This window comes from Haliotis cracherodii, unplaced genomic scaffold (genome assembly GCF_022045235.1).
Source record: "Haliotis cracherodii isolate W230 unplaced genomic scaffold, xgHalCrac1.p SCAF_21, whole genome shotgun sequence".
Lineage (NCBI taxonomy): Eukaryota > Metazoa > Mollusca > Gastropoda > Lepetellida > Haliotidae > Haliotis > Haliotis cracherodii.
In genome coordinates this window covers 11,808,572-11,835,313 of record NW_027266277.1, presented here as the reverse complement: position 1 = coordinate 11,835,313, position 26,742 = coordinate 11,808,572, and the positions used below count along the sequence as shown (strand labels likewise).

Below are 26,742 nucleotides of genomic sequence, written 5' to 3'. Positions count from 1 at the left end.
CTATGGTCGAGTATTATTATTTGTACCGGTATATGACAAGGTAGAATAATTTACGAAATTGTCAAGAAATTGTTCATCCCCAGGTAGAAGTCTTTGGGCACCTTCAGGATAGAATGGCTTCGTGTCGAAGATATGTACGGACCAGAAGATGTACATGGCCACCCCTATGGAGAGTATGCTCAGAAGGCCGATGGTCAGGATTGTTTTCTCTAGCCTGGTCTGTTTGAGGGCGGCAAGGACCAGCATGTGATCTTTCAGACCCTGGTCATCACCAGTTTGTTCCTCGACGTCGCCGATACCCAAAACGTAGTTCAACACCCTCCTGGTAATGCTTGGAGGATCTGTGGGAACAGATTCATTAGATAATATATGGTAAATCATTTGTTTGTTTTTTGTTTAACGCTACTTCAGCTTTATGAAGGCGGTCTGTAAATAATCGAGTTTGGACCAGACTATTCAGTGATTGACATCATGAGCATCGATCTACAAAATTGGGATACGACTTGCATCAACTTAGCTAGTACTGTGCATAATAATTTATGATAAATGAAACGGAATTATCTGATTTAATATACATCGGGGCCCGTGAAGATCCGGGTTAGAATAGGTCTTCAGCAACCCCTGCTTGCGGTAAAAGGCGGCTATGCTTGTCGTAAAAGGCGACTAACGGGATCGGATGGTAAGGCTCGCTGACTTGGTTGATGCATGTTATCGATCCCAATTGCGTGGATTGATGCGCTTGTTGTCAATCACTGGATTGTCTGGTCCAGACTCGATTATTTACAGACCGCCGTCATATAGCCGAAATATTGCTGAGTGCGGCGTTAAACAACAAACAAACAAATAATATAGAGCGGGACCTCAATATTATCTCCAGATTAGTGTCAATGAACAGATGAACTGATGACATGAATGATTAATGAAGGTCCATTATGAAGTCTTTGACTTGAGGTCATTTTGTTCGGATAGAGATACAGGCCGCCGCTGATATATTACCGTCTGAAGCGTTAAAGGTACACCAACTTTCCCACTGTTTATGGCGTTGTTTCAATGTTCGAACGCTGATAAGAACGGGTTGAAAAATAGTAATGTCACTCTGATTTAACGGCCGCTTCACCAGATATGATTTTGCTGCTTGTTGTTCAACGTGGTGTAGCATTGATACTTATCCTGGCTTCTTACACCGAAATGTATGAACGCTGGTACAGAGAAACTATCCAGCAGTAAAAATTCGATTGGTGACTGAAACGTCATGCAAATGAAATACATAACACAAGTAATTTCAGAACATGCTTTAATCAAAGACTGTGTGGGATTTTTGTGAACACCTGGTATCATCACTATATGATAATAATTCATAAACACATGCTTACGATATAGTCGGACTCGTACAATGGACTTATGATAATTATTATGGAAAGGGTTCTGTCGTTTTATTTTCATAAGATTTATGGCCTTTTATTTATAAATTATAAATAATGAATTGTAATAAAGAATACAATGTGTTTCGAAGTTTAGATCCATTTAGAAGAAGGCTATCAGATTCAATTATACACGTTAGCGAAAAACCACCACCCCCCCCCCCCCCCCCCCCCCCCACCCCCCCCCACACACACACACACACAAACGAAAATGCATGCACGTCGCTATGAAAGTGCTTTAATCCTGAACGCGACGTTGAACGCTATTACACCTCGCCTCATATAACTCTCTAGCTGCTTCATGTTATAGAGAATACTTCATACACACTGTAACGTTCTTCTAGAGCTGCATACGTATACCACTTTGTATATGGTTGTTGTTAAACGGAGCACTCCGCAATGTTCCATCCGTATGACAATCCAGTGATTGATCTTGCGCATCGATCCACGCAATTGGGATACGATGACATACATCAACCAAGTCAGCGAGCCAGACCACCCGATCCCGTTAGTCGCCTCTTATGACAAGCATGGGTTGCTAAAGACAAATATTAACCCGTAATCTTCACGGGACTCTTGTATTACCAATTATGCTTCATTCATGATCATGTTTCAGGCTGTCAGCATATACGAAATGACGTTTATACTATTCCATAAATTATGCACCAAGAGACGGGCGTCTGGGTAGCCTAGTGGTTAAAGCGTTCAATTCAGGCAGAAATCCCGGTTCGATGCCCAACATGGATACGTTGTTGGCTTCCCCCGACGCTGGAATGCTGCTACACATTCCGTAAAACTACACTCATTCACTCACAAAGAAAGGACATATAAGAGCATAGTATATAGTATAGATTAGAATAGGTCCCTTTAACAGAATCACCTTTGGTTTCTACGTGAAGCAGTCCATCAAATTTCTCTTCCACGTTTCCATCTTCTGATGCCATTGCACTATCAACATGGCCGTGCGCTGGTTTAACGGTGTTGGCTTCGTGAACGTCATCGGCGCTCATAATCTTCAGGTCGACGTCTGTGTTCTCGCTGTCCTCGCTGTTCTGCTTGTCCCTGTTCAAGTAGCACCACAGGGTTGTGTTCTGTATCTAAAAGGAGAAGAAAGTATCGACTTATTCCAGGCTTGTTAGCCATTTGCGAGCCATATCAACGCTGGTTTGATTTGTTCAACATTGGTGAAAACACATAATGTGGACTCCAGCAATGGGATTTACAGATTACACCCATGTTGGAATCGAAGCTGGGTGTTCGCCGTGACGAGAGAGTGCTTATACCACTAAGCTACGTACTGCCTAGAAACAGTTCAGGTTTATGTTCATGTTGAATTTCGTGGTATTGATCACATTGATGTTCATGTTAAAGATGTTAATGTTCCAGTTGATTGTGTTCATGTTTGATGTGGGGCGGTCGGGTAGCCTAGTGGTTAAAGCGTTCGCTCGTCACGCCGAAGACCCGAGTTCGAATCCCGACATGGGTACAATGTGTGAAGCCCATTTCTGGTGTCCACCGCCGTGATATTGCTGGAATATTGCTAAAAGCGGCGTAAAACCATACTCACTCACTCACTCAATCATGTTTGATGTTGCTATTATGTTCCTGTTCATAAATGTTCAAGTTGATAATGATGTTAACTGCTCAAGCCAGGAGCCCGTTCCACAAAGCGATCGTAACGCTTCGACTGTAGTAGGTCTTTGTTGCTGAGTATGGAAGTAGCAATCATCTCAGCGCTAAGATTTCATCTTGTGGAACATGGCCCATTTTCGTCTGAATGCTCCTGGTAAATTTCACCTGTTGTTTTTTGTTTGTCCATTTCCCTGTAGTAGTTCCAGTTGATGTTAATATCCCAGTTTAGGTTGATTTTAATGTTCAAGTTGATGATGATGTAAATATTCAAGTTGATGGTCGTGTTAATGTTCCAAGTGATAGTCTGTTGTTCAAAGAAATGTGACTGTAAAGTTACTCACGTATGTCTCTGGTGGAGGCGGAGTGAGGTAACTGATGACAAGAGCTATCAGACCAGTGGACAGGAAGAGAAACAGGGCGAAGTACATGTAGTGCATGTTCCTCACAAGCGCCGGCATTATCGAGGTAGATGGCGCCCCACAGTAACCTTCTCCCTGGAAGGACAGGACCAGGAACAGACGCACCACGCCGACCAGGAAGGCGTACATCAGAGACCAGAACACACCCTGCAAGCAGTGCCTCACACAATGGTCATCACGGTTTCGAAAACATAGCGACATATGCCCTGTAGCTCATCTGGTCCCTACTGAATTTGGAGAGGAAAGATGCTTCTAATAAAAATGTAAGACAGAATCATGTCCATGATTATAAGAGTCCACTGTACTACTATAAGACTGTGCCTAAGAATCACCATTAAACAGTGATGACATCAGGTGTTCGCGAAAAGGTGAGTATTGTTTTACATTGGCTCACACAGCTGGGGGTCCAGGGGATCCCGGATAATTAATTTCAAGGGTCCTTACAGGACATATGAGGGTCCAGTAAAGTAATGGAATGGTGTAGTGCACTTCGCTGTATTGTAGGAATTTGCTGGATTATTAATCAAAATAAAGAGAAGGTTGGAGAATTGGAGTGTTGTAGATTCTTCACTACAGGACGTCGTTATAAAAAGTGCTATTTCATCTCACCCCATCCCACCTCATATATCCCTAAACCTCAACAATTAAATCATAAAACCCTAAACCTTTTCATTGACCCGGGGAACCAGTACAGCTAGGAGAAACACTGCAGCGAAGGGTGGTGCCAAGTAGTTGGTTATCTCGTTGATGTAGATGAACACTTGACCTCTCTGGGTTTCCTTGATAACTGGAACCCATGCGATAGACACAGCGACCATCACCACGATAAACACCCTGCAATGACATCACCAGAAAAATATAGGAAACTGAACATAGAGATAATCTTGTTTGTTTGTTGTTTAACGCCGCACTCAGCAATATTCCAGCTATATGACAGCGGTCTGTAAATAATCGAGTCAAGACCAGATAATCCAGTGATTAACAACATGAGCATCGATCCACGCAATTGGGATACGAAGACATGCATCAACCAAGTCAGCGAGCCTGGCCACCCGATCCCGTTAGTCGCCTCTTACGACAAGCATAGCCGCCTTTTACCGCAAGCATGGGTTGCTGAAGACCTATTCTACCCCGGATCTTCACGGGTCCAGTAGTTCGTAACTCGGGGAAACAAGTGTGATTAGTTGAGTATTCTTGTAGGCAACATCAAATGATATAGCACGACGACCTTTTCCGACAAATCAGAGGCTGGCGGCATGAAGAGCATCGATCATACAAATACCCAGGTCACAATTCTGGAGCAACGAATTCTCTGCAAGCATAGGGTTTTCTCTTCACACAAAACTTATAACGATATTATTACTAAATTTACAGCAAACCTGTCAACGTAATTGTTTGTCTATATTGTAAATGGAGTGCCAACTACAAATATGAGGCTCTCGTCTCCAAAATATCAAACGGAATCAGCACCTGCCGACAATCATCTGTTCCGTAACCGATGCTGCCTTTCTGATCCGCTTCCATATGTCGATGGTGAACAGCGTACTAGCGCTGTTGAAGATAGAGTCAAGGTCACTCATAAGAGCTGCTACAATCACAGCCATCATCAGCCCTCGGGCACCTGTGTGAAGACAAGAGGAGAGTTATCACCATACACAGACAGACAACACAGCCATCATCAACACTCGGGCACCTGTGTGTACACAAGATGATCAAATCCATGCACAGACAGACAACACAGCCATCATAAGCCCTCAGGCACCTGTGTGTAGACAAGATGATCAAATCCACGCATAGACAGACAACACAGCCATCATCAGCCCTCGGGCACCTGTGTGTACACAAGATGATCAAATCCATGCACAGACAGACAACACAGCCATCATAAGCCCTCAGGCACCTGTGTGTAGACAAGATGATCAAATCCACGCATAGACAGACAACACAGCCATCATCAGCCCTCGGGCACCTGTGTGTACACAAGATGATCAAATCCATGCACAGACAGACAACACAGCCATCAGCAGCCCCCAGGCACCTGTGTGTAGACAAGATGATCAAATCCATGCATAGTCAGACAACACAGCCATCATAAGCCCTCAGGCACCTGTGTGTAGACAAGATGATCAAATCCATGCACAGACAGACAACACAGCCATCATCAGCCCTCGGGCACCTGTGTGTAGAATAGATAATAAAAGCCATGCATATACAGACAACACAGCCATCATCAGCCCTCGGACACCTGTGTGTACACAAGATGATCAAATCCATGCACAGACAGACAACACAGCCATCAGCAGCCCCCAGGCACCTGTGTGTAGACAAGATGATCAAATCCATGCATAGTCAGACAACACAGCCATCATAAGCCCTCAGGCACCTGTGTGTAGACAAGATGATCAAATCGATGCATAGACAGACAACACAGCCATCATCAGCCCTCGGACACCTGTGTGTACACAAGATGATAAAATACATGCATAGACAGACAACAGAGTCATCAACAGCCCTCGAGCACCTGTGCGTAGACAAGAGGAGAGGCACCATGCAAGACAGAAAACACAGCCACCATCAGTCCCCTTGACGTAGAAAGCGAGTGACGATAACGTTTTGTATACCACCCAATTAAGTCCAGAAATCTAATATTAACATCTGTATAGAATTGTAGTGTGTTGACCCTCTCTTAACAGAACATGGTAAAACTCACCATTAGGCATGAGCCCCAGGACCAGTCTAGGGTAGGCGATGTTGGAACAGCCTGTTTTGCTCTGACACACAGACATACAATAGTCTGGGTTGGTGCAAGCAACATCATCTACAGAAACAGATCATAGATGTTACATTCGTAATTTACAGGTTTTACTGGTTTTACATGTCACCTAGCTAGCTCTATTTTGTAAACACGACATAACAAAACGCGAACTCTGTATGGGTTCAGTCGAATGTTTTTTGTTTGTTTGTTTGTTACTTTGTTGTTTCACGCCACACTCAGCAAAATTCCATTTATATGACGGCGGTCTGTAAATAATCGAGTCTGGACCAGACAATCCAGTGATTGACATCAGGAGCATCGAGCAATTTGGATTCGATGACGATCCCGTTAGTCGCCTCTTACGACAAGCATAGTCGCCTTTTTACGGCAAGCATGGGTTGCTGAAGACCTATTCTACCTCGGATCTTCACGGGTCTTGTCAATCAGAAGTGAAGGAGCACACAAAATAGTTTGGCGTTGTACCTGCTAAACATCAACTCTACTCTAAAAACATTTTACTTACACTCCAATTAAGCAAGGTTCGCCACATTTCACTCTTACGACACCGCTCGACAAGTCGATTCTATCGTCCTTTCGGCCCAAAATGAATTGCCACACATCCTTTAAATATTATAATTACTGCAAATCTAAATTTTTTAAACATACCTGTAAATGGTTGATATCACTATAGTAAACTACGGTTATAACGAACTCAAAGGGACCGCTAATTTTAGTAAATTATAGCCGTAGTTTGTTATCAGCATACACATAGCAAATGGCCTGGACCAAAATGAAGTTTGTATATCCGTCAGTTCGTTATAAGCGTGTTAGTTATAAACGTAGTTTACTGTATTTCAAACCTGTGACTTGAAACCGCTGATTGACAAAGCATAGTGGAATGCCACAAAAACCAACTGAACGCCACGATTTCCAATTTCTAAGATACCTTCGTAATATGTCAAATCTTCAAACACTGCTGGTCGAAATTTCATATAATACGTCGCAATAATGTGTACGATCACCTCTGCCAGGGGAACTTAGGAATCAATGTGCATTAAGTTAGCTCACCTGGATACAAGATTCTACTGATCATCCCCGGCATCACCATGAAGAACAGAGGAAGTATCTTGATGAAGCCAGCCATCAGTGTGGCCCCTTGAGCATGTGATATACTCTTGGCCGCCAGGGCGCGCTGAACGATCACCTAGGCAACAGTCATGTAATGAAGTCAATGGCAGTTGTTCATGTTTGTCATTTGTATCCCTTAAAAGCAAAAGCCCCCAAATACTTAATTTAATATGCAATGTGTTTCAAATGTCAACATGGTGCTGGTAACAGAAGCAGTTTATCATTAAAATACTGTAAATCTTGTAATTAATATAATGCGTCTCCAAATTATTACGACTGCTGACCTATGCCAAAAATGCGACTCAAAATCAATGCGACTCCCTACAGCCTTCACTTGACATTGCTATGTACTTGTTACAACTGCTGCTCAATAAACAGTGTTTGTGTATATATTCAAGTTGGTATCTCCGCTATCCAACGTGTGCAGATTGTTGATAGTCATTTTGGAGACATAAATGCGACATTTCATTAATGCGAACAACGACCATTCGCATTTTTCGCATTTAATTCACACTCGCATTAATTTCAAGATTTACAGTAGCCCATTGTCTTCATATCATAGCTGAATAGGAATATGCTATTTGGTACCATAGACGCAGGCTCGAGGCAATGAAGAGCGCACATTGAGCTGCCACAACTGGAAACGAAGACTACGGTACGCTAATCACAATGGTTTTGGTTTGTTGTTTAACGCCGCACACAGCAATATTCCAGCTATATGACAGCGGTCTGTAAATAATCGAGTCTGGACCAGACAATCCAGTGATTAATATCATGACCATCGATCCACGCAGTTGGGATCGATGGCTTGCATCAACCAAGTCAGCGAGCCTGACCACCCGATCCCGTTAGTCGCCTTTTTACGACAAGCATAGTCGCCTTTTACGGCAAGCATGGGTTGTTGAAGACCTATTCTAACCCGGATCTTCACGGGTCGCGAATCACAATGATAAATATCATCGACGCTCTTCTTGTTGGCGTTGACATAACTACAGTGATGCCCCACAAATCCAGACAGTACCGTTTCCATTGAAATTGTCGATAATGGTCCGGAAAGGTATGAAAAGATATGAAAAGGGGGGTTTGGGTTTAATATTTGAGACGGGGGAGGAAGATCGATCGCGAGATGACGACAGTTTATTCACTTCTTTTCAGCAACCAATGTAGTTGATGAGTGTTAGGTTCTCTCAGTATTGAGGTTGTTGAGTAGCCAAATAAATATAAAACGTCAACTTCAGAGAATAACAAGTCTCGATTATCCCCCGAAGTAGATTCAGTTGGGCGAAAGAGGCAAAATGTCGGAGAAGTGCATATGAATAGATCACTGACAATCAGCTATGACACCAGGTGTTCGCGAAAAGGGAAAGCATTCCTACCCTACTGGTTGCATCCAGTGAGTGAGTGAGTATTGTTTTACACAGTATTCCAGCAATATCCCGGCGGGAGAATTCAGAAATTGACAGCACACATTGTGCCCATGACGGGAATTGAACCCGGGTCTTCAGCGCAACGAGCGAACGCTTTAACAACTAGGCTGTCCCACCGCCCATAAATGCAGTTTGTAATACCAATACATACTTTTGTACAGCCGTCGGGGGCACGGGTGGCCCAGTCGTCTAGGGCGCCGCGATTCGCTGTGCAGAGTTGCGTCCCTTGGACACGCCAGAAACCTATGATTGTGGGTTCGAATCCAGGTTCGAATTATGTTTCTATGTTTGTCAGCACCATACCCGTGCTCTCGGGTTTCACCGAAGTGGTAAACGTCTTAGACCTGCATCACTTGGGGCTTTCCTCCCACATTAAGCTGACACGCCGTGATATAACTCAGTTAAAAGCGGCGGTAAACCCAACTTACTCACTCACTCACTTGTACAGCCGTCATCGCTGTAGCCTTATATTGACATTTAAATTTGGGACAACATGAAGACATGAAACTATCTATGGATCAGAACTTTATTATTTGTAACGACAGACCTGATGAAGGTGAGTGAGTTAGTGAGTGAGTTTTAACGCCACTTGGAACAGCATTATTATTATATCGCGGCGTGTCAGTTTTAGAACGTTTAAGACATCTACCACTTTGGTGAAACCCACGGGTATGGTGCTGACAAACCTAGAAACATAATCGGGGCGAAGTGGGATTCAAAGTCACGATCATAGGTTTCTGGCGTGCCCACACGAATCGCCGCGCCTGAGACGACTGGGCCACCATCCATAAAGGTCATGAACTCATGTCCTTAGTGAGTGAGTGAGTGAGTATGGTTTCACGCCGCTTCTAGCAATATTCCATCAGTATCACGGTGGGGGGACACCAAAAACCAGGGAATCGAACCCGGTTCTTCGGCGTGACGAGCGAACGCCTTAACCACTAGGCTACCCTACCGCCTCATTAAATATTTGTATGTCTTAAGTTTACTCTCTGTCTCTGTCACCCTCCCTCCTGAATGTTTTAAACCTATATTTGCTCGGTGTCGCTCTCACTCTTCCACCCCTGTTACCTGGTCGGTACACCAGTACCAGATGGATCCTGGCGTTTGTCCGAGGAGGAAGCCGAGCCACGGCATGTAGTCATCCCCTGCCCCACGTAACATACGGAACGCCTGCTTGTCGGGGTGGTGACAGGCGGTACCGGGCACAATGGCACTGACGTTGGTTGGAACAGCCTGGGGATACTTCTCAAGAAGCCCCGAGAACCCACCGATTTCATAGAACCCTGATGTTTGCGAAAGAAATAGAGATGGAAAGCTTTAAATAGACGTCAGCTGAAGGAGAGTTTAAAGTTTCCAAAATGTAACCAAACGGATTTCTGAAAAAAGATTGTTTTTTAGCAAAGACACACGTTGGGCGTACATCCAGATTAACGACATCTCTGGTAATACGGGCTCGAGATGAGAAGACTATGTATTTGTCAAGGTAAAACATTTGTGAAAAGCATATACTACAGTCTCTCTAAACCGTGACCGGAAATGCCTTCTGGCTTTTTTCCGTCTTTGCTGTAAAAAAGCATTTTGCATAAGTTTATTTTATAAAAGCTAACCTCGCTAAATAAATAAATAAATGAATGAATGAATGAATGAATGAATGACACTTCTTCAAAGGGAGGAAAGCATTCTTGCATGGCCATGACAAATTATTAATTTATTGTCAGAAAAGTATGTTAAATGAAATGTATTTGATATTTTTTTCGTATTACTTACAGCAACTCCTGTCCCTCTGCCAGATGATCAACCATGAAGTGCCTGAACGCTAGCTATTTACATTTTTGATAGATTTTGATACTAATGAATAACAAGTGATTCCGTGGCTTTGATTGGCTAAACCAAGAAAAAAGGCCGCGCCCACTAACGGACTACTGTTTCCTGTTTGGCTGATAATAGTAAGGGCGGTGCTTTTGATGTGTTATTCTGCTGAAGGATGTCACTGATTTCGTATTGTTGTCGTCAGTATTTTTGTGTTAATGATTACATAAGTAGTTTGTGAAATTATTACTTTTGACGCATTTACATATACGAATTGACTGCAATAGGTTTTGGGGTTCTAAACATAAAACTAGTGAGTACACTTACGCGAATATGCACAGTGTACAAAACTAATTTTCCCATTCATAAGTATTGCAGTCAATTAGTAAAATAATAAATTAAAAAAAGAGAGATTTTGTCGAGAAACACATTTATGCACACGATACACCGTTATACATTCGTGCGTAGTAATACACCCTGACCTTGATAATGTGATAAGTGAGATATGGGAAGTAACAGATATCAACACCACGCATGCCATGCTACGGTACAGAAAATATCACCTTTAGTAGACTTGCATCGTCTTCAAACTGGCTTGTAAATTACAATTTCCTAAAAAATAAATATGCCCTTGCACTAAGCTAAGCATGTTTAGAGCAAATTTAATCCATATCAGTTATCGTTGTTTGTTTTGACTCTTCTAGTATTGCCGTGCACCCCAGTGCACCCCCCAAAACAAATACAACCACCTTCACCCCCAACCAGCACGCACCCCCATCACCTACCCGCTGCCATTAGGTAGAGGGCTCCTCCCACCATTAATGTTGCCTGCAGCGTGTCAGTATAGATAACCGCTGTTAGACCACCTGAAACATGACAATGACACAATCAGATATATATATATTCGTGGGTTGCATATGAAATGCCGAAAATTATCTCCCTTCGTTATACTTGAAATAGACTGCGTTCCTGTCTACCTACGAACGAACTTGGTGAACTTGGGTTGCATCCCTAATTCTTTTTACTATAGTTCGGATCTGTTACTGGTTGATACCATATGTCTTGCAGCAGCTTATTGTTGTGTTACAATCCCCTGTGGCCAAACCAAACTTTCTTTGCGCAGACATGTCGCCATGCTTAGTCACATTCGTAAGTAAGGACGTTGCGCAGGTGCACACATAACCGGATGTGGTGCAGACTTGTTCCGAATTTTTGGCCACTGTTTGTCGTTTGTGGATCGCTTAGGTAGAAAGCAAGCGGCTATTTAATAAACGGGTACGTAACAGTCTTTACAACAAACGGGTATACATTTGCAACTGGTTGGCTATACCTCTATCAGTGAAAGACGAGGGTGATCGATCAATCGATCGACCCTACGATCTCACATGGTCTATCTATCTGCCCAGTGGTGGCACGGGTGGCCCAGTCGTCTAAGGCGCTGCGATTCGCTGTGCAGAGTTGCGTCCTTTGGGTATGCCAGAAACCTATGATTGTGGGTTCGAATCCAGGTTCGCCCCGATTATGTTCCTAGGTTTGTCAGCACCATACCCGTGCTCGTGGGTTTCATCGAAGTGGTAAACGACTGAGACTTGCATTACTTCGGGCTTTCCTCCCACATTAAGCTGACACGCCGTGATATAACTGTAATACTGTTAAAAGCGACGTTAAACCCAACTCACTCACCGGTAAACAGTTACTCTTCTGCCTGTTTCCGACACGAATTCCTGAATTCAAGGAGACACATGCCTCATCCAAGATATCCAAGTATGACTTGGATAATTAGATATTGCTGCTGCCATATATGTTGATCTTTCTATTGCCTTTTATGAGTGTAAACCTTATCATGTGTATTTCATTATTTTTCATTGATCTCATTTGGTTATTTACTGATTTCACAGTTCTGTACGTACTCATTTCAGGGTTAACAAATGAATACGTTTCAACTTTGGAACGAACGTGACAATGTGTAGGCGAACATGAAGACTTATATCAATTAGAACAGAGATACAACTGCCAATTGCCATTTGCTAATCATGCAAAATATAACGACAAATATTTAAAGAATAACTTACGAGTTGGGTTCCAGGTTCCGAGACTTGGCTGGGAATTGTAATCATTTATTCATAAAGGACGACTGATTTGTAATGTCGAGTTGCCACTATGTTATTCTATACCTCTTTACTAGAGCCATGGGTGGCCCAGTCGCCTAAGGCAACGCGATTCGCTGTGTAGAGTTGCGTCCCTTTGGCACGCCAGAAACCCATGATTGTGGGTTCGAATCCATGTTCGCCCCGATTTTAGGATTGTCAGCACCATACCCGTGCTCGTGGGTTTCACCGAAGTGGTAAACATCTGAGACTTGCATCACTTCGGGCTTTCCTCCTACATTAAGCTGACACGCCGCGATATATCTGTAATACTATTAAAAGAGGCGTTAAACCCAACTCACTCACTCACTTTACACTAGTCACTAGTCAAGAGGTCAAAACCACCTTGACTTCACAAAATGATAAGTTTTTAGGCGAACCAACAATCCAAAGAATAAAGAAGAATAAAACCATCTTGTATTCATGTTCTTCCAACTTTCAAATGCCTGTCAGAGACCTAACCCAACAATCCTGGAGAATGTTTACCTGTGAATGTAAGGACGGCAGTGATGACGATGAGGAGCACAATGCTGACGTACAGGTCCCAGTTGAGAGCTTGCTGGATGAACAACGCGCCTGTGTAAAGATCCCCCTGGACAGAATTAAATAATGAGATTTTATAAATATACTATACAATGATTCTATTAAGTTATTACAATGTGTGAAATGAAGTATGCTATTTGAAATCTGAAACATTTGTTTGGAAGCGAATCTCTGAGATGACTCTAAATATAAATACATCATTTCACTGTCAGGATGGCTCTGTAAATGATCATGATTTTGTACGAAGCAGGTTTATGTTTATATTGTAAACATGTTTGTTTAAATAAACATTGATGATATAGAACATTTTCTTTTGATCTGTCCTATGTATGAAAATTTGAGGAGTCAGTATCTAAGCTTTGAGAAAAGAAAAGGGACAAAAACCTTTCCATATCAAGTCCACTTGTCTCAAATACTTTGTGTGGTATAGAGAAAGTCCTTCCTTGATTGTATGATGGAGTGTGGTTAATCTTTGAGACAGGGATTTGGTGGTACATTTGCTGAATCCAGCAATATATCTGGCAACATTTTAATGTTATCAATATTATAAAAATTTGTAAAAGCCCACATGCATTGGAACTAGGTGCATATATAGTTTATGGTTCTAATATGAACAAACAATATGAAAACAATTATCATGTGAAATAATAGCCTTTGTGGAAAACTTACATACATTTTCCGAAATATGGACGTACAACATAAATGATCATGAATAGGAACGTACCGAGCACTTGGTGAAGATGTAGAGAATAAGACATAAAACGGCGTAATAGACCCGCAGTCGATTTCCACCAAATCTCTTAGCAAGGTACTCCGGCATAGTGTAGGTCTGTCAGTGAAAGCAACATTTGTAAACATATGATGTTTTATTAAGCTGTAAGCACCGATAATTTCATATTCTGATGGATTGGAATATCTTTCTTTTTTTAAAATATCAAGAAAGTATTGGACACATATATATGTCTCGGCTTTTACAAAAAAGCGTATAATTGTTAAATGGCTGCCTGGGTCCCACACATAGTTGTGTGACAAGCGATCCGCGTTATCGTAGTGCGTTGCCTCTGAGTCATGTGATATGTGGGTTTTGGAAGAGATTCTGATGTCAAAGATTCCAGCACCTCCAATGGGGATTCCTGCGGAGGTGAATGCCAGTACCAGATCCTGGTCGTAAGAAGCGAGTGAGGATCAGGGATACACTGATCTGACTGGTGGTATGCCATGATCATCACGCCCTGACGGCGTAGATCGTTACAAAAGTTGTGAGCCACCTGTTGCCTGACATACTAACAACATCCCTGACTGTGGTATAAAATAACAATCACTCATTCCATACAATACACACGTTTATCAGCAACTTATAATTACTGAACCGAGCGCTACTCTAGCCATCCGTGGTATGATTTAAATTAAAGCGACAAAAAGAACATAAACATGAGAAATATCTCCTAAAAGCACAGTCCGTTGTACGATTCCGACTGTCATGAACATAAACTGGGCGGCATCACGTGTGGTTATACCCTGCAGACGAACGCATTTATACAGCTAACATGCACGTGCAGTTTATGCCATAGACGGGAAACCTGTTTCACCATTATTTTGCCACCGCACGAGCGCCGTCAAAAGTGGCGCGTTCGGGTGAGGTGCTTTTTCGTACCTGTTCCTGGGCAGTCATATTCCCAATACCCACTTTCCACTAGTTATCGCTGTTCTTTTAGGAAAATTACAAATTTCCAACCTATACTTTCTTTTGCCGCTTAGTTTATGTTTATGAATCTCTATCAATTAGTGACGATACCAGATGTTCGCGAGAAGAAGATCATATTCTGTCCCTCCCGTTACAAACACATGCAAAGGCAAATCAATGGTAATTCTGAGCTTTGGAATACGGTAAAAAAGTGGCATGGACACGTCTTCAGGTGTAAAAGCCAAACCAACAGTTATTGCTTCTTTGAGAGGCATTTAGAAGTTGGAGTACTAAGGATATGATTTAGGGATGAACGACTTCTTCATTACAATTAGGAGCGACGTTTCGGTGTAGGTTCTAACACCGTTATCAAGTAAGTGATGTACAGAGTACAATCATTCATAATTTCTTTCTTTATATTACTGGCTTCACCCTTTTGTTAATATTACTGACTTCGCCGGTCAATATGTTTACTTCCATTTTTGTGTACATAACAGGCTTCTCCACTCCAGTGTAACTACATCTAATGTCTACTCTACTGTATAAACACTGCCTCCTACCTGTATATATACTTGTAAACCAACTCTGTATGTCCCTTGCTTGATAACGGTGTTAGAACCTACACCGAAACGCAACAGTTATAAGTACTGATGCGTGGCTCAGACAGATGTCTCACTTGGTTATAAACATCCTGGCTTTATATCTGGCTTATAAACTGCCTGGGATACGGGTGGCCCAGTCGTCTAAGGCGCCGCGATTCGCTGTGCAGAGTTGCGTCCCTTGGGCACGCCAGAAACCTAGGGCTAGGAAAGATTGTGGGTTCGAATCCAGGTTCGGCCCAATTATGTTTCTAGGTTTGACAGCACCATACCCGTGCTCGTGGGTTTCACCGAAGTGAAACGTCTGAGACCTGCATCACTTCGGGCTTTCCTCCGACATTAAGCTGACACGCCGCGATATAACTGGAATACTGTTAAAAGCGGTGTTAAACCCAACTCACTCACACTCACTATAATCTGCCTGGCAAAAGAAATTAGAACCTTGAAAATTGGATTTGACCTACACATTACAAACGTTACTAGGCTGAAAACAGTCGCCTGTTGTGAGAGCCTCATTGATATGATGCATGGAACATCGCCTATGAGACCCGTATAAAAAAGATGAGCATCTCCAGAAGGGTTGACCCGTGAAGATCCGGAGTAAAATAGGTCTTCAGCAACCCACACTTGCCGTAAAAGGCGACTATGCTTGTCGTAAAAGGCGACTAACGGGATCGGGTGGTCAGGCTCGCTGACTTGGTTGATATATGTCATCGATTCCCGTTGCGTTGACCGATGCTCATGCTGTCAATCACTGGACTGTCTGGCCTAGACTCGATTATTTTACAGACCGCCGTCATATAGCTGGAATATTGCTGAGTGCGGCGTTAAACAACAAACAAACAAACCAGAAGGTTATTAACGAGATTATTTTCGTTGCATTATACCACAAGAGACAGGCCTGCAACTAAATTGAAATTATTTTATAAATATATGAGATGAAATAAGAATCACGATTGAGCGTGTTTTCTATTGTAGTGCGATTCAGTATGGAGTTACCGCCTTTTGCCACTCAGGGAACAGCTGATCGTTGTTTACAAAAAAACAGATTCGCCCGATAATGATTCATGGTTTGTCAGCATCATCTACATCTTTACTCTTAGGCTTCACCCAACAGCGGTCAACATCTTCTATCTTTGTCGCTTCGGTTTTCTTCTACAAAATGTAGCTTAAATACTGTGAAATCACTAAATACTTCACCTGACTCATTCATTCATTCATTCATTCATTCATTCATTCATTCACACACTGATATCCAGTGCTAGCACACCGAGATAAACCACCTAACAGAGAAGTCGACGTGTATTATCATTTAAGCGCTAACAGATGAAATTCAGTGAAACCCTGTTAGTCTGGAAACCCAATCACCCTAGACCCTATGAGTCCGGAAACCCCGTCAGTCTAGACCCTATTAGTCCGGAAACCCCGTGAGTCTAGACCCTGTTAGTCTGGAAACCCCGTCAATCTAGACCCTGTAGTCCGGAAACCCCATCAGTCTAGAACCTGTAAGTCCGGAAACCCCGTCAGTCTAGACCCTTGTAGTCCGGAAACCCCGTCAGTCCAGAAACCCCATCAACCTTAAACCCTGTTAGTCTGGAAACCCCATCAGCCTAGACCCTGTAAGTACGGAAACCCCGTCAGTGTAGACCGTGTTAGCCTGAAAACCCCATCCGCCTAGACCCTGTTAGTCCGGAATCCCGTCTGTCTAGACCCTATTAGTCTGAAAACCCCATCAGCCGAGACCCTGTTAGTCCGGAAACCCCGTCTGTCTAGACCCTGTTAGTCTGAAAACCCTGTCAGTCTAGACCCTGTTAGTCCGGTAACCCCGTCAGTGTAGAACATGTTAGTCCGGAGACCCCGTCAGTCTAGACCCTGATAGTCCGGTACCCCCGTCAATGTAGACCGTGTTAGTCCGGAAACCCCGTCAGTGTAGACCCTGCGAGCCTAGACGCTGTTAACCCCAAAACCCTTCGGCCAAGACCCAGTTACTATGGAAATCCCGTCTGGAAGCCCCGCGAGCCTAGACGCTGTCAACCCCAAAACCCTTCGGCCAAGACACAGTTACTATGGAAACCCCGTCAGCCTACTCCCCGTCAGTCCGGATGTCCAAATGTGCACTCTGGATTAACGAGGTTTCGCTGTATACTGATCAGTGTTACAATGCAACAGCGAATTATATCCATATACTTGATAAGGGAACTGCTGTCAGTGTACGGCAGTTGTTAAATTCTGAAAATGACGATTGTGATAAAAATATAATACGCTGAAAAAAGCCATTCTTACTCCTCAAAACAAGGACTCTTGCCATTCATGTTTGTGTGTAACTTCCAAATCACTTCAAGGATGGCTCCGCTGTGTTCCCATAGCGGCTGAAATTCCTAGCAAATGTCAGTTTAGACAAAAACACACATCCTACAAGGAATTATAGACAATCGCCTTAAGGTATCAACGCGTCCGATATCGAGCCAGTTGGTTTCAAGCACGTTCCGAGATTTTAAGCACATATTTTAAGCACATATTTTGAGCACATATTTTAAGGAGGGTATAACCCATAATCACGAAGCCCGACTTTTTGGGGTTTATTACAAAAGAAGAATTTCGGCAAATAAAGCGGAAGGTTTACGACTTCCTGGTTGATTTACGTTTTATTCAAACACGTGTGACCAGCCTAACTGTTTTGAAATCTCTTTTCGGTCATGCATTTTTTTCTCTAAAAGTGATGCGAAACTATACATTTTTACACGAGTTCCGGAATATGTTCAGCGAAAATCTGTTGTTAAACAACACTTTGTGTCCAGTATGTTCCAAGTTGGTTCAGAAGCGTTAGAAACGTGAGGCTGAAGGGAACCCCAGAAAATAACAAAACTGTATTCTAAGTCGGAGGTTTCTAAATTCCAGTCTGTTCGAAGTCTGTATGTTGAGGGTTTGGTATAAAAAATACGAGGAAAAAAGCAGGGGTTGACTGTTGTTTCCCTGTATACCAGGACCCACTTGCACAAAACGATCTTAGGGCTAAGATTATGGTAACTCCCATACTTTAACATCGGCGAACGATAGTCTTAGAGCTAAGATCGCTTTGTACAAGTGGGCCCTGTTGTATGCTAGATTGAATGGAAGATGCGTCCAACATGGACATTCGCCTCTTGTCCTGTCGTACCTCTCTATCTGTAAACTAGTTGCATGTCGCGAGTCACATGACTACGCCCACTAGAACTACTGTAACAAATCTATACTAGCCCATATATTTATCACCCAAAAATGGCTTCCACAACAGATCTCGCTTGGGTGAGAACAAGTCTAGGAGACATCGCTACAATGATTATTGCATCACAATCAAAATAATGTGAATCATTAATATAATCTCACCCACCTGTCTTTTGAACATTCGTCAATAAAAGTTTTATCGACTCGAGTTGATAGATTTGATATCAAATGACATTCGGCGGATATTTTCTTTAGTTACCAATGGTGTGATATTTGTTTGCAGATAGGACAATGTAAAGTGACGTCGTTGACAATTAAACTTAACAAGGAAAGCTAGGTCACATGTTTTGGGTTACAACTGATTTACACGAGGCAGGTACTTACCCCGCAGGATATGTACACAGGTATGAATATCCACCCTGTCATTTGCAGGATCATCAGAGCCTGAAAACCAAAACCAAACAAAGATGCAAAACAAAATTGTTCCCGGAAAACAATTGCTCTAAATTAAGTTATTCTCAAGAAAATATAAGGGGCAAAATGGGATGGGTATAGGCTGAAACAGCTAAGAAGGGGGAGAGGGGTCGGGAGGATTGTTGTTTGTGTGGGGGCTGTAAGAGTGACTATAATCGCCCGGAAGATTGACTGTGTTTCTGGATTAAGGGTGTCCGGATTAACGAAGTTTCGCTGTACGAAAAGGCTGTTTATTATTAATTTTCATTGATTAAACTATCTTCCGGAATAACAAGTCTGCAGTACACAGTAACGATCCTTTGATAAAACGTCCCGAGTGATTAACGAAGTTTCGCTGTACGAAAAGGCTGTTTATTATTAATTTTCATTGATTAAACTATCTTCCGGAATAACAAGTCTGCAGTTCACAGTAACGATCCTTTGATAAAACGTCCCGAGTGGTTGTCGTCTAGATTACAGAGTTTCCGGACTAACGAGGTCTGGATCTGCCCAGACATCTGATTCAGTCACTCACATTGAGCTCCCATGCTCCAACACTGATGCCGCTTGCAGCACCCGAGCCAGCGAGCCCGATAAAATGTTCCGTTCCGATATTGCTCACAAACAGAGATGCGCCGATCTGCAATTGAAGCAAAAATGTATTGTCAAGAGACCGACCATTTAATGTTCGGAGGGTGTGGGGTTGGGGGCGGGGGGTGTTAGTGGAGGGAGAGAGCTTGATTTGGTTTTAACGCCGCGTTCATGCCTATTCCTATTATACTGACTCCGAGATGACCAGCCCTTGTTTTATCGCCTTAGTGTCGAGCGCTAGGCAGGGTAACAACAAATACCATCTTTTAATGGAAAGTTTGATACACCCGCGCGCTGACCTGGCAACTGTTGTGAACAATGACACTTATTTTATTCGCGGCCGGTTGCGCAACTCAAGAAGACCCACAGGTAAATGAGTGAGTGAGTGAGTGAGTTAAGTTTAGCCCCGATTTGAACAGACTGGTGAATGAAAAACTACTCGAGCAAACAAGAGTCTTGATTGGTATAAAGGCAATCTTAACCAAATCGATTTCGACAAATATATGATATTTGGAATTTTCGTTAAAAATAACAAGATGAAATCAAATATACGTTTTGCTTTTCTTTTTTTGAAGAGTATACAATCGAGCGTACATGTCGTTAAGGACATTTTAGTGTGTTTTTGTAGTTTAATGAACTATTTTCTCAACTGTGATAATAATACCGTGATAATACCGTAACCTGTGTAATTAAAAAATAACCGCCTCCTGACTTGAAGGTATATGGTAACAAGGAGCGTTGTCGCTCGACCCTGCTTAGGGATATTAGGTCAGTATGTACTCGCCTTATGAATGAAACAATTGTGAACACTTGTGCACCTGACCTTGTCGGGCTAATGAGAATAGGGTGAGGACATTTCGTGTCCTGCTGCTTTGAAAGATATGATAACTATACAGGTAAATTCAGTGTAAGAAGCTGTGTCATATGGAAATATAACGCGTTCGTTTGTTCACATTGTTATGCCTCGTATGTTGATAGCATTAGCCTGTCTTGCCCGACTGGCTTCCCATTCACCAGTTGGTCACTTCGGTTCACGCACCCGGTTGAGTGAAGAAAGCGCAATTGTCCACAATAGAGGTCAGGTTAGTTCCGCGCATGTTGAAAACTTTCCATTTCTTTCCGCGTCATAGCTCTTCCTTATATGGAATTGAATACTATCAATGTATGCAAATAGCAGTCATTCATAAATAGTTCTATGGGTGGTCCCTGTTCCTATCTGTGACCTATAACGTCATCATTCTCCTATGTTTGGGGCGTCTGACCTCGATGAGAGGAAGAAATCCCCATAGGTTAAATATGGGGTGAATTAGTATAAACAATTACTGAATTTTAAATGAAATTTATAAAATGTTTGTTTATTTGTTGTTTTATAGCCCCACTCCAGCTATATGACGGCGGCCTGTACATAATCGAGTTTGGACCAGACCATCCTGTTTTTGACATCATGAGCATCGATCCAGGCAATTGGGATCGATGACATGCATCAACCAAGTCAGCGAGCCTGACCACCCGATCCCGTTAGTCGCCTCTTACGACAAGCATAGTCGTCTTTTAGGGCAAGCGATGGTTGCTGAAGATATATTCTACCCCGGATCTTCACAGGAGTTTTTGCCATGAGTTTTTTTAAAATAATTCTCATTGTGGTGCGGGACATCCTCCCTAAACCTGATTCGTCGCTCTAATATGTCTGAAACAATTGCCGTTGCGACATAATTTTTTAACTCACTCGTTCTTACAATTCAGGCCCATGGACGAGAGATAACGGATGGCCAGATGTGTAGCTTGGACCTTTTGTCCTGAAGAGTTGATCATATGACCATGACTTGCTGTGACATACGTACCGGAAGAAACCACATAGATCTCCCTGCTAGAAAGTAGCCACTTATTGTGCTTCTGTTCGCTCTGTACATGGCCTGAAAAAATAAGCCAATATAAACATTACTATATTGGGAACTACTGTATTGAAACACGTTTCATATTTTCTGATTGTGGTCGGGTGTGGGTGTGCGTAGGGGGGTAGGGGAACATGGGCTTAAGTGACTTTGTGGGGTTTTGTTACTTTTGTCGTTTAGCACGGGCAACTAGCTATATAGCTCTAAGTGATTGTGTCATTTTTGTCGCCTAGAAACGCTGGTCGAGGTTCGATCCCAGATTCAACTTGATAGTCTCTCAGCATCAGACCCGGGTTTGTGTGATTCACATAACCTCTACAGCCTGCATCCTCACACATTCTGCTGATGAATGACATCACTCCCGCTTTGGAAAACACACGTGATTTTGGGTGTGATGACATCACATCCGGTTTGAATAATCTAGGAATGGCACTTTCCCCATGATTATATTTACCTTCATCGAAAATTGATATGTATTTCCGGTTTAATCACATCACTTCCGATTTGGTGAAACATAACTTAAACAGTCTCTTAGCAGTTGTATGCCACTTCCGGTTTTCAAAAACCACATGTAATACGGAGTGCCACATTAAAACAAAGCACCAGGATTAAAGGATTTTATCAGAACTTCCGGTTAAATTACATCACTTTGGGAAAACACAGGTCCAGCAGAAGAACTGCATTGCAAAGTATATCTCAATGTACTCATTAAAATAAACGTTTGCCATGACATGATAAACTTTCATTGAAAACATATTTGTGCAGACATCGAATCCTTTTGGCTTGCTAACGACACAGTTAGTTTGACACATGAAGATAAAATCTCCTGTTCAGAGACAGTGAGTGAGTGAGTTGTGTTTAACGCCGCTTTTAACAGTATTCCAGTTATATCGCGGCGTGTCAGCTAAATGTTAGAGGAAAGCCCGAAGTGATGCAGGTCTCAGACGTTTACCACTTCGGTGAAACCCACCTGCACGGGTATGGTGCTGAGAAACCTAGAAACATAATCGGGGCGAACCAGGATTCGAACCCACAATCATAGGTTTCTGGCGTGCCCAAGGGACGTAACTCTGCACAGCGAATCGCGGCGCCTTGGACGACTGGGCCACCCGTGCCAATGTTCAGGGACAGGATATTTTATCGGTGACTGCCTCTAAGCACTCGCAAGAAGGAACCGTATTACTTAATCTTTTGCACCACAATTGTCTTCAGGACATCCCAGCAATGCCTATTACGAACAAAGTTGCAATTTCGATATAAAAAATGAGTGATAAATCCTGTTTTAAGTCATAATTATTATACATTGAAACCCTTATTATAATAAAATATACATAGTCGTTATAACGTGGTAATAACGATAATAAAATGGTATTTATTCTGGGAGTGATTTAGGCCTACGAGGGTGGTGGAGTGCTCGGAGCCTATTGTGAGTGATCTGAGCCTTGGCCCAAGCCACTCTTTTATCTTCTTAATCCGATCACCATGCAGCTTAACAACAAGAACGATCTTTTAACGTCTTTGGTGTGACACGACTGGGGATCGAATCACCGACGTTCCACTCTACGGGCAGACACTTTATCCACTAGACCACGGAGGCGGTCTTTTAACGTCTTTTGGTATGAAACGGCTGGGGATCGAACCACCGACGTTCCACTCTACGGGCAGACACTCTATCCACAAGACAACGGAGGCGGTTTTTTAACGTATTTTGGTATGACACGACTGGGGATCGAACCACCGACGTTCCACTCTACGGGCAGACACTCTATCCACTAGACCACGGAGGCGGTCTTCTATGAATATAACAACTACTGCAAAACACACAAGCCACGCCAGGGAGACAAGCCTCTGGAGAAATAGCTGTACTTACAAACAGCCCGATACCGATGACAAGCACAAAGTAACTGACGAGGACTCCGATGTCCGCTCCTGTCAGCCGGGACTCGGTGGAAGACGACATTGCCCTGGTTTACGTCGCTATGGAAACGAGGTGTCCTTATCCTTGAAGCTTTACACGTCTCTAACGTGGGTGCAGCAGTTCTGTGTCCTGAAATCAAACATCAAGGGGTGAGGTGAGGTGAGGTGAGGTGAGGTGAAGTGAGGTGAAATTGGGTTTTATGTCGCGTCCACAAAGACGGGCTATCTTCAAGTTCAGGCGCGTATAAAAACCCGAGTTGTGTTGCAAGCAGATTTTAACAGCTCTTGAGTAACGATTGAATAATGTCGGAGGTCATTTGTAATATCATTGTTGTGTCAACAGTTAAAGTGAAAGTGCTTTATGAAAAACCAGGTAAAAAAGCTCGCAGCCACGTAAATGCTTTTAGTAGTCTTTGTTGAATAAAGGTTGTGGAAAATTCTCGAAAGGAAGCCCGTCATGCGTTGACCTTGGTAATAGTTGTACAGCTCACTGACATAGACATGGCGCCATAAACATTCACTGTATGCACCGGAGAAGTCAGTTCGTTATATATGTTTTTGCTCGGTAACGTCTGCCATCTTGGATAAAGCAAAACACAATATAGGTAACTGTAGCATTGGCATGTATTCAGCATTTCACGATTTACATACGGGGTGATGTGATTTTTCTCTGGCCTCGTTTTGCTGACTGCATTGGTAAAATTAGTAGTAGCAGAAGTAGTAGTAGTAGTAGTAGTAGTAGTAGTAGTAGTAGTAGTAGTAGTAGAGCCGCAGCAGCGGTTGCGCTTACAGCAGTCGAGTCGACACCGAGTTGTCGGTTGCCCCCAACAGAGTTACAGATGAACAGCCGTTCTTCAATATTGCGTTCCGTTTTTTATGTCTGTGAGGATATGTGAAAATGGAGTTATCAAGTGTCAATGCCCTGTCTCCAGCGAAAACATGTTCTTTTTAACCTTAGACACGAATCTACCAAATTCCGTGACAAAACACGTTCTTGGATGTACGGCTGCAGTACACAGAGCGAGTCCACACTCGCTGGCATTACAGACAATGAGTCTGTTGTGACATATATGCTTTATACAGAGGAGCGTGCTGCTACATGTGATGACTTTATACACAAATCTGTGGTCAAACTACAATATAAATACGTCTTGCTGGAAATAATCCAACTGTATACACAGATTTATGCAAAATCAGAAAACATAACGATTTGCTAACGTACATTATCAGAAGAATATGTACATGGCAACTTACGTAAAGCCTCCGTCGCGGTATAGTGAGGTTTTTGTATAGCTCCAGTTCGTAGTCTTGGCTTGATAACTGACGATCCTTCCCTTGGAAATACCGTGTTTTAAAGAAAGGGACATACCGCGATGGCAACAATAGTGTCATCAAAACACGTGCTCACACGTGGATGCTGATAGGAAGATGAAGAAGTTCCACGTTGTTGGCACCAAGGGCAATAACCCTTGAACTATTTTTATCCTCCAATGAAACAATTATATAGGTTATCTGGCTAGGAATTCTAAAAATTCTTAAAATGAATTATGTACTATGCTTTCAATGAATAAACGGGCCTTTTAAATACATTGACATTTGAAATAATATTCTATTGAATGTTCAACGGAGTTACACAGCTTGAATGGAATTTATTGCATATTTATTGCATATTTATATCTGTAATTCATTTAATGAATTCATTTATGCGCATACGAACTAATGAAACTAATGTTCCAATGCACATAAATGTATTAAAGTTTTATTTGATCTCCATAATTTTTTATGTATTATGTATAACTATATCGTGCAGATGGTGCCGATGGTTTTAAATCTGCTATGCTAATGTACATTGTATTTGGGGCCAGTGGCCTTATACTGACTAAAAGTCTTGTAAATATTAACAAGGGGTTACATCAGAAAATACATTTGCGAGCTTTGTGTTGGGTATAAGTCTCGTCCTGTCTACGCCTCATTGACTTCATCAGCACTATCCGTGCTCGTGGTTTCACCAAAGTGGTAAACCTCTGAGACTTGCACCACTTCGGGCTTTCCTCCAACATCAAGCTGACACGCCGCAATATGACTGAAATACTGTTCAAAGCGACTCACTCATTTGGTTGAATAACAGGGGCCCTCGAGCTCGTTGGCAGAGTTGTGTCTGATGAAGAATAGATGAGGATGGACAGCTTACTGCGTATAACCTACTTGATCTTAGAAGATAGGACATCTCGGTGTGAATCAGGATCCATAAATCTCACTTCCAGAATAGGTTTAAAGAGAGGTCCGTAACGAAAGTAGCTCAACTAACGCATTGCTGTAACCGATTGACCCAGGAATGTCTCCTCCCAACACTTCTTCTCAATCCATCTCTCACTTCCACCTTCATTTTCGTATTCTTCCCTCATAGCCAAGGCGTGTGTATGATCTCATGTGTTTTCTCCAACAAAGTCCCCAGTACTTTACCTTTCTTTCTTTATCATCCACAGTGACCACATTATGAAACACATCACTCGTGTAAGGTTCAGAAGCAGCCAAGTCAAGTTCAACCTTGTTTTCTTGAAGGTTCCTCACCAGCTCCAGGACACCGCGTTCGTGCATGGACACTGCGGTTAGTTTCCAAGATATTGCCACACCCATCACAGGCAGGCATGTTGTCACCTTCCGGATCACTGATGTCAGTTGCTTGTATGTCAGTGTCCACTTGAAGTTTCATGAGATGTTCTTTGGGCTCCGAGATGATGTTCACAGGTGTATGGATACTGAAGTGATTCTTCAGAAAGAGCTTCCTTTATACAGATGCTCTGTTGTCTCTCCAAACTTTTAGACTTGAGTTTTTCAGTTCCTGGTCGAGCTGATTTCAGGTCGATGGTGAGATTCCCTTAGGGATATTTGAACGTTTCTGTGTACATTTCCATAAATGCTTAGGGGATAAATGCGCCTGGCCAATATATTAACCTGTTGTGAGTCTACAGGAGAATGAAATAAAGTTACATCATGTCACGTGACCCTTTTCCTCTGGGGAAACAGGTTTTGCACTAGAAGAAAACTTATCAGATTTTGTGATGGGAAGTACGTGCAATAGTTGTGATCATCCTTGTCATCAGACATGAAGTCATGT

At 42.6% G+C, this 26,742-nt stretch overlaps 1 protein-coding gene across 1 annotated transcript; it reads right to left on the bottom strand.

The window, feature by feature from the left end:
* LOC139470888 (sodium/myo-inositol cotransporter-like) lies at nt 1-23,667 on the bottom strand. Its single transcript, XM_071253212.1, has 15 exons — nt 23,578-23,667; nt 21,657-21,728; nt 19,760-19,864; nt 19,156-19,215; nt 14,009-14,113; nt 13,228-13,333; nt 11,380-11,460; nt 9,854-10,068; nt 7,296-7,431; nt 6,183-6,290; nt 4,943-5,093; nt 4,138-4,306; nt 3,395-3,619; nt 2,302-2,518; nt 1-341 (listed from the first exon to the last, which is right to left on the bottom strand). The coding sequence occupies exons 1-15, from the start codon at nt 23,665-23,667 to the stop codon at nt 1-3; spliced, it is 2,181 nt and encodes a 726-aa protein (XP_071109313.1).
* Between the last annotated feature and the right edge of the window lie 3,075 nt (nt 23,668-26,742).